At 40.0% G+C, this 12,789-nt stretch overlaps 1 protein-coding gene across 2 annotated transcripts in view; it reads right to left on the bottom strand.

Moving 5' to 3' along the window:
• Positions 1 to 211: 211 nt before the first annotated feature.
• The window catches only part of reps1 (RALBP1 associated Eps domain containing 1), a 23,862-nt gene continuing 11,284 nt past the window's right edge, over positions 212 to 12,789 (bottom strand). The window contains exons 7-19 of one of the 2 annotated variants that reach the window (XM_081602622.1): positions 11,511 to 11,574; positions 11,266 to 11,420; positions 9,608 to 9,729; positions 9,228 to 9,308; positions 8,832 to 8,919; positions 7,259 to 7,360; positions 6,187 to 6,247; positions 5,723 to 5,921; positions 5,432 to 5,626; positions 5,221 to 5,310; positions 4,268 to 4,422; positions 4,072 to 4,177; positions 212 to 3,481 (exon numbers count right to left, since the gene is read on the bottom strand). In XM_081602622.1, the coding sequence (XP_081458748.1) occupies positions 3,413 to 3,481; positions 4,072 to 4,177; positions 4,268 to 4,422; positions 5,221 to 5,310; positions 5,432 to 5,626; positions 5,723 to 5,921; positions 6,187 to 6,247; positions 7,259 to 7,360; positions 8,832 to 8,919; positions 9,228 to 9,308; positions 9,608 to 9,729; positions 11,266 to 11,420; positions 11,511 to 11,574 (1,487 nt within the window). In that variant the 3' untranslated portion in view covers positions 212 to 3,412. The remainder of the gene's footprint in view (positions 3,482 to 4,071; positions 4,178 to 4,267; positions 4,423 to 5,220; positions 5,311 to 5,431; positions 5,627 to 5,722; positions 5,922 to 6,186; positions 6,248 to 7,258; positions 7,361 to 8,831; positions 8,920 to 9,227; positions 9,309 to 9,607; positions 9,730 to 11,265; positions 11,421 to 11,510; positions 11,575 to 12,789) is intronic. The other variant, XM_081602623.1, reaches the window with a different exon arrangement.

Genomic DNA, 12,789 nt, shown 5'->3' with positions numbered 1-12,789 from the left:
ATTTGCCAAAAAACAAAATCAAATTGAGAATTTTCTTTTCTCAGAAATTTTATAGAAAAATCAATGAGTCTGAAAAGTTGTGAATTTTGAATTTTCCAGGTCAAAAATTTGCCTCTCCCCATTCTGAGACAGACGCCATAATTTAAATCAGTAGCTTTCTATTGTCCTAAAAATTTCTGGATGATGCAACAAATGATCAGAAGGAGCCATGTTTAAAATATTGTGCCGTTTTTTATTTTTGTGTAAAAATCACACAGCTGCTAGTTAATTCTGCAGAGATACAGTACATCCATGCAGTTAAACATCTAGGATCCCACAGCCAAGAGAGAAGGAATTAAATAGAATATTCTTCCGCTGTTAGCCAGCAGTTAATGCAAATTTACATGTGAGTCCAAAAGTGTGTATCATATACAATATACAACACAGATCTGGGGAGAAAATGGCATCTGAAAGTTCACAGACTTTATATGAGACCGATTGCTTCTGCCTGTCTGGATTGCCTTTTTTTATTTTGTTTTTTGTTTTTGGGTTGAACGAGGAGGGAGCCGTTGTGCGAGCAAACATTAAATATTCCTGGGAGGGTTTTTAATCCGGTTTCCAAACGATGCGCGCGCACAAACACACACGAGAAATACACCATCATCCACAACAGCAGGAGGAAAAAACAAAAAAAGAACGAGAGTTCAGTCGCTATGGAAACCTGAACACCAATCCAATCAGGGCGAGTAAGGCTTTAGAAAACAATGCTTCACCTACAAAACATTCAGAAAATGAGACATTTCCAGATGCTCCAAGTTTCCAAGTAAAAAAAAAAAAAGACAAGAAGAAGCTGGTTAGAAATAAATCAAACACGGACGCAACAAGTGGATGAGTTCAAAGTGCATTTTGGTCGTTCAGGTCTCCCATATGGCCGACTGGTCTCCACCAGGAAAGGGTCACATTTCGCAGATAAAAATAAAATTAATCCTCCTCTGGAGCCGAGGAACACAGTGAGGAAGGAAGCTCATCAGTACCAACAGAAAAAGGCAGACAAATACCACAAACATACAGCAGATGGAGTTCTGGAAGAGCTACGATACAAACCGGGTCACACAGCTGCTACGACCGGAGAACAAACAGCTAAAGTCGCTCTGTGGAAATGATTCGCACATAGTTGCATAGCGGTGCTTCGCCCGACTGGAAAACAGCTCATTTTTACTTTACGTCTTTATTTTACAAACACGAGTCAACTCCCAATCAGATCTGCGAACGCGTTTCTTCATGAACCAAAAAATAAAATAAAAAATCTTCAAAACAGAACGTCTGGTCCTGTTATAAACGACTTCCCACAAACCTGCAGCTTGAGGAGAAAAACAATAAAAAAGCTGAAATGTTTTAGATGGAAAACAGAGTATGAAAAAAGAAGAGGATGTGCAGTTTTCGTCTTCAAACCAGAAGTGAAGGAGCAAACAGTTCAGTCTTCAAGAGTCGAAGCATTCAGTCACAACAAACCTGAAAACACACACACACACACACACACACACACACACATAGATCTATATACGTGGAGCTGACTGGCAGCAGCAGGAAGGACTGAATTCATAATCACAGGATGAGACGCAGCTTTCCTCTCAAATTTACAAAAGTGTTTCAGCGCCGCTGCAGATAGAAAAATACAGGAGTAAAGAAAAAAAAAAAGTTGGAAACTTGCTGAAAAAAACCTCAAATTTTGAGATGTCAGAAATTTCCTAGAAAAAAACCTGGAAATTTCTGATGGAAAAAAATTTGAAATTTGTGATTTTTGGAAATGTTCTGTTTCAAAACTCCATTATTGACTTTCGAAACTTAGAAATTTCCACGTTTTTTCTAGAAAATTTCTGAGATTAACGTCAATCTTTCAGGTTTTCTTTCCAAGCAAATTCAAACTTTTCTGCTTTTCTAGAAGTTTTCTGAGATTCCTTGGTGGAAATTCACTCCTCTTTTTGTTCCGTCTACAGTGACCCTGACATGCCGTCGTTGAAACCAGCTCACTTGGGAAACATTTTATTCGGTTCTTATAAATCAAATACAAAGCTGCCAGCGCCACAATTTGTCAATTTGATGAAAAAGCACCAAGAGAAACTTTGGGCGGTCCAATTTTCAGTCTTTATTGCAGCTGGTAGATATTTAAAAACAGTCAGTTCTCTTTTAATTCTGCCTAAATCTACAGCAGGTGTGTTTAAAATAATTTTTTCGGGTTTTTTGAAGTGAAGTTCAGTTAAAACAATGTGAGTATTTTATATCTTACAGGCTGCAGCTGACTCTCTCCGTCTTTATTTAGTTACCCTAGCATTAAAGCTAATGCAGATTAGCTGGAGCTGAAGTCAATGTTTTATTAAAAACTATTTTCTGAACCTTTAAATTTGTCAAGTAGAAAATTGATGTTGGAGGCAGTCCGTCCCCTATTATCTTCCCCGAGAACAGAACATGTAAAGCATTTCTGGTTCATTTTGTTACCTAAAATAAAACTGCATCAACTCAAACTGATATAATATCTTGCTGTTTATGGAGCTTACTTACAGTTTCTCTGACCAGTAATAAATTACCTGTTGCATTTTCAGAGCGTGTTTCACATAGGAAGACTATTGGTGGCGCACCACCTCCAACATGGATTTGTTTTGTGAATTAACACCCGTTTCTGTGTAAATAACCGTCAAATGTAAACCTGACAACTGGTAAAAGGAAATAAGAATATCATTTTAAAGTTTTTAGTTCTTAAACTGTCCAGTAGCTAATCCAGATTTATGCTAAATGACGACGCCAAGAGAGTTATCTACCCACGGTAAGATATTAACTGCTTATGGTGTTTCCACAGAACCTTACTCTAATTTAAATTTTTTCTTTGGTCAAAGTTTTATTACGTATTTAGAATAAAAACTGATCAGATTTTAAACTATTTCTGAACATTACTGACCCAGATTTATTTATTTTTTACCGTTTTCCTCAAAAAGTAAACAAATGTTTTTGTTTCCTTAAATTAACCAAATTTTAAACTGCAATTGGGACTTACTGGTGCGAGCCTCTAATTAAGCTGCTTTTAGAGGAACAAAAACAAAACCAGTCACACCAACACAACGATTTGTTTCTGAAGACGGCTTCTCCATCGTCAGAAACCAGGTGTTTCGTCTTCACGTTTCGGCGTTTTTTTCGTCATCCTCTTCAGAAAAACAAACAAAAGTAAAAAAAAAAAAAGATGTGAAAAGTGCCGGGTGGTGAAATCTGCTCCTCTCTTCTCCGTTTGTTGGTAAGAGTGTGCGACAGATCAGAGGGAGAGGGTTTCGTTTAACGGGACGCCCGGCGGCCTCCGACCGGGGAAATGACGACGGAGGGCGAGAGGAGCGCAGGGAAGGAGAGCGCCGCGGAGCTACGGCCGAGTTCTGCTCCGCGTGTTCGGCTAGAGGTGGGAGAAAGGCCGGAGCTGCTCCAGCTGCACTTCCAGGGATATCCTCTCCTCCAGCAGATCCTGGGAACATCGACAGGAATCAGCAAACACTTAGGATCGCCACCAACAAGCAGTAAAGACACTAAAGAAAGATGTTTTTGGATTCGCATCAGTAATAACGCTCATTGTGACTGAAAAGCCGCCATTTTGGAAACTTTCCGTTGCAGAAGTCCTAACTGGCAGTTTTACCAGAAGCCTCGTTTTGTTGAGATTTCATAATCAGTTTCACTCGTTTTATTTATTTTAGACGTTTAAAATGTCGGCGACACTTTAATGTGAATAAGACTGAGACGACACTGTAATAAACGTGATATAACAAGTTAAGAACAAACCAGATTACAACTGTCATGAAGCGTCGTTGGGTAAATAAGGACGCTTTTAATGCAAAGCTGCACTAAAAGTTGCTTTAAATGTCCATTAAAAATCTCAACTTTGTATTATTCAGTAAATAATGACACTTAATGCAACTTTCAATGCAAAGTCGCATTAAAAGTGTCGTTATTTTCCCAAAGATGCTTCATGACAACAGTCTCAAAATTACTATATTATCGTTTATCGCAAATAATTTGTAGGAAAATTGATCATCCAGTTTTTTTTTGTAATGTTTTTACCTTCAGTTGTTGCTGTAGTTCACTGTTGAGTCGAGCCAGTACTGTGTTTGTCTCCTTGTTCCTTCTGATGGAAGCTTGAATCGCCTTTTTGTCCTTTCCAACCGATCTAAAAATACAGAAAAATTAGTTTTTTTTCTTCCACTAAACTTTCCAAGCTGCAGCACTGGAAGCCTTTTAACAGACGGAGGGTTCAGACCTGGGGATGGAGGGCTGAGAGGTGAGGGGCGCAGCGATGGCGCCGGCTTTCTGGGGTCCGATCTGCTCGTCTTCGGGTCGGAGCTCGTCCTCAGACTTCAACCGCCGCCGAACGGGCTTTGGTGGCGGAGCCAGAGGGCCCGACGAACCCTTGGCCTTTTGGGAGAGTAAAGCACCGTCACTGACTGGGATTAACGGTCTAGTTAAAGCACTGCGTCTTAAATCAAATACACACAACAGTGTAAGTATCTTATAAAAGCCTTTGTAGCTTTTATTTGAACTTTATAGGTAATCGATTATATATACAAAACAAGTTGATTACAAAATTCTTCTTGGATGAGATTTTATTCTGCTCACTGAGCTGTTTTAGAGACTCTGTCACTTTAAATCCAAATAAGCTGCTGATGGCCACGCCCCCAAACGCTACGTTTACGCCCGCATCTGAAAATGGCTGCAAAAAGATGCACAACTATACAACCGTACATCTTTGAAAAGCAGAAGTGGAGCCTCCTGCACAACCAACAAGAATGCAGCAAGTGGTTTCTGGATGGTAAGTCAACAACAAAACTCAAGTTTTTTTTCCAGCAGCCATTGCACAATGCAACTGATGATCTGTATATATATATATATATATACAGATCTATTTATAGAGATAAACTAGATAGATAACTCTAGATAGATGCAGATCTCGATAGATATAGATTGATAGAGAAAGAGACAGATAACTAGCTACCTATCTAGCTAAATTATCTATCAAATTATCAATTTATCCATTCATCTTTATAGCTATCTACCTAGCTAGCTAACTAGCTAGTTAGCTAGATAGAGCATTTGGTCTCCTTGGAGCAAAATGGCTCCTTTATGTTATAAAAATCTCATCCATCACATAAAATTCATTGTTTCTGATCAAAATACTTTAGTAAGTCGCTGCATAGAGTTTAAGAATCGACTTACAGAGTTGACTGTAGCCGACGTTCTCTCATCTGCTGGGCCGTCACTTTTCACTGTTCTTAAAGGGCCGGCTCCCTCTGATATCTTGTCCGCCTGTTGGTGCAAACAACAAAATCAGTACTTTCAGTAATTACACAGGAAATTGAGACACTACTTAAAACATTTTCACAACAAAGCAAAGAATGAGAATAGTTGCGGCCAGGTGCGAGCGTACCTGTCCCGCCTCGCTGTGCTTGTCAATGTCCGGCAGGCTGGACGGCTGCTCAGACGCAGCAAACGCCTGAAACTGGCTGAAGTCGGCGAAGTTGGGTTGCTGAGGAATCTGCTGCGGGGAGGTGGTGGTGAGAACAGCGCCCCCTGCAGGGACACCCTCTGCCTCCACACGATGCCCAGTGAGCGGTACCGACGACTGCAAGCGGGCGGGACAGGAAATGGATCAGCGGAGGCTTTTGTAACGTTAGCAGGAAGTAAAACCGGTTTGTTTTTGGTCTTTCAGCGCGGTTACCTGTGTGGGCAGCGGTCGAGGCGGCACCGCAGGAGGAAACGCTATCGCAGACGGCTGGGGCTGGCCTGGTGCCGCCGGGGCAGCGAAGGTGCGATTCATGTCCAAAGACGACGAGCGAGAGTGGGACTGCTGGGGGCGAGGAGGCGGAGGGGGCGGGGCTACGACCTTCAGCGCCTCTGGAGACGCACCGGACTGAGACCTGAACGCAAAGGGATAAAATATTTACACTTTATCCTTCAATTGGCACCAATCCAAACAGAAACCGGAAATAAAGCCTCACTTGAGGTCCATAAGCGATACTAAAATTATTCTCCAGCCTCTAAATAAATGAATGTATTTATTGACAATTACAGATGAGATTTTGCCAAGTTACTTGTGTGAAATTATGCCAACAAAATGAAATTATTGTAAATGACAGGATAACTGAAAGTTTTGTTCTAAATTATAAAATAAGACAGACAGACCTTTGCCTGGTGATTGGCTCCTGATCTGACGTGAACGAGTCGGAGCTGCTGTAACCATCACCTATAAGAGAGGAAATTAATAAAACACGTTTCCCACAGGAGAGTTTCAACTCATTATTATACGTCATGATTTATTACTGTTATTAATGATGTCTGGTGATGGTATAAAGTAGCTAAAATGCAACAAAATCTGAAGCTGACCTGACTGATGAGAGAACAAAACTCTAATTTAACAAAAAAAATCCCCCAACTTTAATAATCAACGTATAAAATATAAGTCAACCTTTTATTTCAAATATATAAAATGACTAATTTATGAAACAATCAAAACAAATGATCTAATTAAATGCGTAAAAACAAAATATACAGAAAAAGTATTAAAAAAAATCTCTAAAAAATTTCTCACCATATTTTCTGGCATTTAGTGAACAGAAATAATTTTGGTGAATTTAATTGACCTAAAACAAGTTTAGTTTAATTTAACTTTAGACAGTGAGAAAAAATTTTCTTTTTATTATTAGGTGAATGAACATATGTAGTTCAGGTCTTTAATCAAACGATAGATTTCACTTCGTTACAAAACCGTGTGAATATCAAGCACTTTCCAAACCTTGAAAATACCTAATTCAAGCATTTTCAAGGATTTTAAGCACCTGTACGAACCCTGAAAACAAAACAGAAAATAAATAACCACACCACGGATCCCTTTGTTTCAAAACCGGTTTGACTTTTCAATCCCATAATTAGTAAATAGAGTTAATCTGTGCTGTTTATAATAGTTTCAGTATAAATAAATAATTTTTTTAATCCATTCGACTTCTTTCTGGACGACTAAATTTAATTAAATCCACAAATTTGTTTGGATTTTAACAAAATTTGTCATCAATGTGATCACTTTAGTGAAAATGACTCAACAAGCCCATAAAGTACCATTTTTAACCAGAACTACAATTAATTTGTCAGATTAAGAATATTGACTAAAACATTAAGAAATAAAAGTTGCCTATTTTAATTTCTTTCTAAAGTCAGGATCCTTCCTGAGGAGCTTTAGCGCCACCTTTTGGCCACTCACCGACGGTGTTGGCAGCCACAAACTTCATGGAAGGAGGCAGTTTGGTTTCTTCGGACAGTTCTGGGGGTTTTGCCAGCAGCGGACTGGTAGGATGGTTATGATCTGGAAAAATACAATGAAAAGGCAACAGAAAATATGTTTTCATAAAACGATAAATTCAAGAAATGCATTTCCCCTGCAGTGCTGTAGAGTAGCATTTGCTCTTTTGTTCTGTTTTTGTCAAACACGAATGTTTAGATGGATGGATAAAGAATTAGGTCAAATAATAGCAACAGTTCTGCACAGTGGCGCAGTTGATAGAACTGTTGCCTTGCAGCACGAAGGTTCTGGGTTCGATTCCCGGCCCCGGTCTTTCTGCATAGAGTTTGCATGTTCTCCCTGTGCATGGTGGGTTTTCTCCGGGTACTCCGGTTTCCTGCCACAGTCCAAAAACATGACTGTCAGGATAATTGGTCTGTCTAAATTGCCCGTAGGTGCGAGAGTGTGTGTGCATGGTTGTGTGTCCTATGTGTCTCTGTGTTGCCCTGTGACAGACTGGCGACCTGTCCAGGGTGACCCCGCCTCTCGCCCGGAACGTTTGCTGGAGATGGGCACCAGCAACCCTCCTGACCCCACTGAGGGACAAGGGTGTAAAGAAAATGGATGGATGGATGGAATAGCAACAGATATTGAAGCTAATATCTCATTAAATTTAATACACGAGAAAATGACAAACATCCGTTTAGATCAGGGGTGGGTAATCCTGGTCCTGGAGGACCGGTGTCCTGCAGCGCTTATACGTCTCCCTGGTCAAAACACACTTGAATCCAACATCTGAATCACCTCCTCAGTGCAGGCAGGTTCTCCAGAGTCCTGCTAATGACCTCATTATTGGACTCAGGTGTGTTGAAGCAGAGACATCTAAAAGTTGCAGGAGGCCCACGAGGCCTGGAGTTGCCCACCCCTGGTTTAGATGTTTCTTGGCAAGCCTCATTTTCCTCAGTTAAGGTCAGAGTTCAAGACTCTACAGCAGGGGTGTCCAAAGTGGGTCCTGGAGGGCCGGCATTCTGCACATGTTTTAGTTCTCTCCCTGGTTTAACACACCTGCATCAAATGATGGCTCATTAGAGGCCTAAGGAGAACATTGACTTGCTGAGATGGTTGTTACAACCACTAGGGAGAGAACTAAAACATGCAGGATGCCGGCCCTCCAGGACCGGCTTTGGACGCCCCTGCTCTACAGTTCAGAAAGGCAGCATCATGGCAGAGCAGCAGCATGATTTGCTTACAACTTTTCTGGTTGCTGCATTGCTTTTTGGAGCAATTATTCACTCTAGTTGCAGATGATGTGCAACTTTAAGGATTTTTGCTTCTTTTCTTTTTACTTTTGGACAGCTGTCATGTGTAACCGTGGCAACAACGTGTCCAAATAATACCTGAACTGTGACTGCAAATAGAAAAAAAAACCGAGCCTTCAAAATCATTTTCTCCATTGAAAAAGCTTCAAACTTGAGTCAAAAAAATTTAATCACAATTTTACCCTTGGAAAGCAGAGAAACAAAACCAGAAACCAGAAACCAGAAACCAGTCGTACCGCTGCCCGTCCTCTTCAGCTCCATCTCCTGCATGTGAATCTTACTGGGAGTCATCCGGATGGGAACTGGGTGAACGATGGCCGTGTCCTGAAAGACACCCAGCCACATAATGAGCTCCAGGCTAAAACAGGCAGTTTGTTTCAATTTAGTCGATTACAACAACCACTTCAGACGCAAAGTGTCATTTTACGAGCATCAATGTTCGAGCACAAGATTTATTTTCGAAGTATTTAAGGAATATCCGGTTTGCTGGAGGAAAACGAGCCGATTTCCTACAGAAGTTGAATCAGAAATCAACATGCACAGAGAGGATGATACAGACAGAAAAAGATCCAGGAAGGGTTAATGTCTGTGCATTACTCTGTGAAACCGTGCATGCCAAGTGATTGACTTACAGGGTCAGCTGGTGCAATGTTAGAGTCAAATTGGGTCAGAGTTTGTGAGCTGGAGGAGCGCTCGCTAAACGTCTCCCACTGCTGCAGGAGACAGACAGCAAGAAAAAAAAAAAACAACAAACATGTCAGTCAGCCGGAAACAGTGACATCACACTTTTATTGAAAAATCCTCGAGTTTGGGAGCGACTGTGGAGGCTAAACTACCGTCACGGTCCCAAAGAGGGCGGGAAGAGGTGCTGAATTAGCAATAATTATGTTTAATGATGAGGAAGAAGAGATGAAATCTTGAGCAATTAGGATGAATCAAATGCAAACCAAGCAAAGAGCAAACAGAGGTTTGAGTGTAAAAGTGTAAGAATGCAGAGGCGTGATGGTTGAACCTCGCTGCTCTGGTTCATCTCTGGCCAGGCCTGGTTGAGCGAAGGCATGGAGGGCGATTTGTTGGGGGTCACCTCCACCGGCGAAGCCGAGTACCCGACTTCAGCCGCCGGCTCAGGAACTTCTGGACACGAAAAAACCAGGAAGTAAAAAACTCAATGAAATTAAAACCCTCATTTCCTGGGATACAGAAAGACAATTTAAATCTTTAAAACATTTAACTTATAAAACAAATCACATAAAACGGAGGTTTCTGACTTCCTTGTCCTTCATATGAAGAAAATCATAAATAGCTACAAAATCTAAACTCCAGCTACCAGCAAAACACTGAATCACATATTTAGGTCATTAACAGATACAAGTTTCAACATTTGTTACATTTTCAGCTGCTGCCGTTCGTTTTCACACTGCATTGAGTCCCAAACTAATTTAAACACCAGTTCCCCTCCTCGCCTGTGGGGGCGCTGCACAAAGAACTACCGAAGGAAACGACATGAAAACAAGCGCAAATTCCTTCTTCATAAAACGTAAACAAAAATGAAGCAGCTCCAGATTGTAGCAGTTGTATGATTTCTGTTTTGGTAAAAAATCCATGAGGCATTTCTCCCGTTAGCGCTAGGCTAGGCTCTTTTGGTTGTATTTACCCAGAATGCCCTGCGTTGTAATCTGCTACAAACTAGAATTCGATTCAAGTGGACTAAACAACACAACTACGACATTGTTTGCTTTTGTTTTCAAGAATGTATTTAATACAAATTAAAGGGGCTCCTTTAATCTCCTAGCACAGAGGTGGCCAAACTGCGGTCCGGGGGCCATTTGTGGCCCTTGGACTGATTTTTTGCAGGCCACAACCACAATTCAAAAATGATACAAAGTTGGCTCGTCGATGCAGATGGAGACTTTTAATTTGTAATCAGGGTGTTACACAGGGAAATGTAAAGTACAACACAAAGTATTTGTCTTTTTATAACCAAGTTTTAACAAAAGTTAAAATCAAAGCAGCAAGCGTTGTGAAAGAAAGTGACCCAAATCCTGTTATTACTGAAAATAAATTCATTCCATCAAAACTAAATGTCTTTCTTCTAATACAGCAAATAGGCAAAAATAGTAGTAAATAGTTGATTTATGCCAAAAACCTCAACCTTAGAAATTTTTTTAGATAAAAACTTTCATAGGATTAATATCAAGAAATTTTCTTTAAAAAAAAAACATGGAAATTTAAATGAAATATTTAGAAATTTTCTAGAAAACTTCTGCTTTCTTGAGAGAAATTTACTCCTTTTTTCTGGATTTTGTTTTTTGATTAATAGAAATTTTCTAAAACAAAAAACAAACAAACCTGAATTTTAAATTAAAATTTCAATATTTTCTAGAAAATGCCTGAGATTACTCACAAACTTTCTGCTTTTTTGACTGAATTTTATTATTTATTTTTCTTATCTGCAATGGCCCTAATATGTAAAAATCGCTTTCAATATTTGGATTTACAATAAATATCAAGCTACTTTATGCGCTTGATTTTAGGTTGCTTGTTTCGGCCGGCGACTACTTTGGCTCACTTGGTAAAAAGTTTGGACACCCCAGTCTTAGCATCATCGAGTCTTTGCTTATAAAAATGCACATCAGCTTAAACAGACGAGTCAGCAGAATATGAGCAAACCTGCTGAGTCGTCCAGATCAATCAGCTTCGGCATGAGGCTTTCTGGAAGTTTCTCTGGAAGGTCGTAGCCGTTTTTTCTGGCCACGACGAGGTGAAAGGCCGCGCAGAACTCGTCCAGGGTCAGAGCTCCGTCTTTATCGAAGTCCGACAGTTCCCTTCAAATAACAGGAGAAAAGCTTTTCGGTTTTAGGGCCCCGAGTTTGAGTGCAATGCTGCAGGAAGCATCAGCAATAATAACAACTCACCAAATATGTGACAGCTCTAAAATCGGTAGCTTTGATTTAGTGAAAAACTCTTTCGCGGCTGAACCTGAAACACACAAAAAGTGACGTTTAAAACACTTTTTTTGTTACAACCTACGGAGCCCCATAAGGGACATGGGAGAAAATGTTTCCTTTGCATTAAGCAAATACACACCGGTCTATTTTTTATGGAGTCACAAATGTCAATTTAAAATTTCAAATACAAACACATTTAAAGAGCCTCAGTGAAACGTGTTCATATATTCTTAACTCTTTGGTGCAAAATAGTGACTGAAAATCAGTTTATTCACTGCATGTTTATGTAAGGTTGACCATTAGTAACCATTCAGACGACCAACACAGAAAGACAATAAAAACTGTCAGATGACTTTATTACTATGTGAAAATAACTCAGAAATGGTCCAAATAGTTTGGATATATTTTTTTTATTTCTTTCCTTCTTACAGAAAGTTTCTGTTTATATCATAGATGTGCGGTGAATTTCTATCCTAAAGATAAATATATAAAACTTCAGGTATTTCACAAACAAGATAATAACGTACATGGAAAAATCTCTCGAAAACCTGAAATTATAGCAGAAACTATGGTGGCCACCATAAGAAAGACCTTCAGTATTCAGCTATGCAGCATGAACCGATGAGGACAGTATGGAGAGAGAAGGCAAAACTATAGAGAGAGAAGGCAAAACTATAGAGAGAGAAGACAAAACTACTGAGAGAGAAGACAAAACTACAGAGAGAGAAGACAAAACTATAGAGAGAGAAGGCAAAACTATCGAGAGAGAAGGCAAAACTATCGAGAGAGAAGGCAAAACTATCGAGAGAGAAGGCAAAACTATCGAGAGAGAAGGCAAAACTATCGAGAGAGAAGGCAAAACTATAGAGAGAGAAGGCAAAACTACTGAGAGAAGGCAAAACTACTGAGAGAAGGCAAAACTATCGAGAGAGAAGGCAAAACTATCGAGAGAGAAGGCAAAACTACTGAGAGAAGGCAAAACTATCGAGAGAGAAGGCAAAACTATAGAGAGAGAAGGCAAAACTATAGAGAGAGAAGGCAAAACTACTGAGAGAAGGCAAAACTATCGAGAGAGAAGGCAAAACTATCAAGAGAGAAGGCAAAACTATCGAGAGAGAAGGCAAAACTATAGAGAGAGAAGGCAAAACTACTGAGAGAAGGCAAAACTATCGAGAGAAAAGGCAAAACTATCGAGAGAGAAGGCAAAACTATCGAGAGAGAAGGCAAAACTATCGAGAGAGAAGGC

Source organism: Poecilia reticulata, chromosome 21 (genome assembly GCF_904066995.2).
Source record: "Poecilia reticulata chromosome 21, P_reticulata-male-v2, whole genome shotgun sequence".
NCBI lineage: Eukaryota > Metazoa > Chordata > Actinopteri > Cyprinodontiformes > Poeciliidae > Poecilia > Poecilia reticulata.
This window is presented reverse-complemented; position numbering and strand designations above follow the sequence as displayed.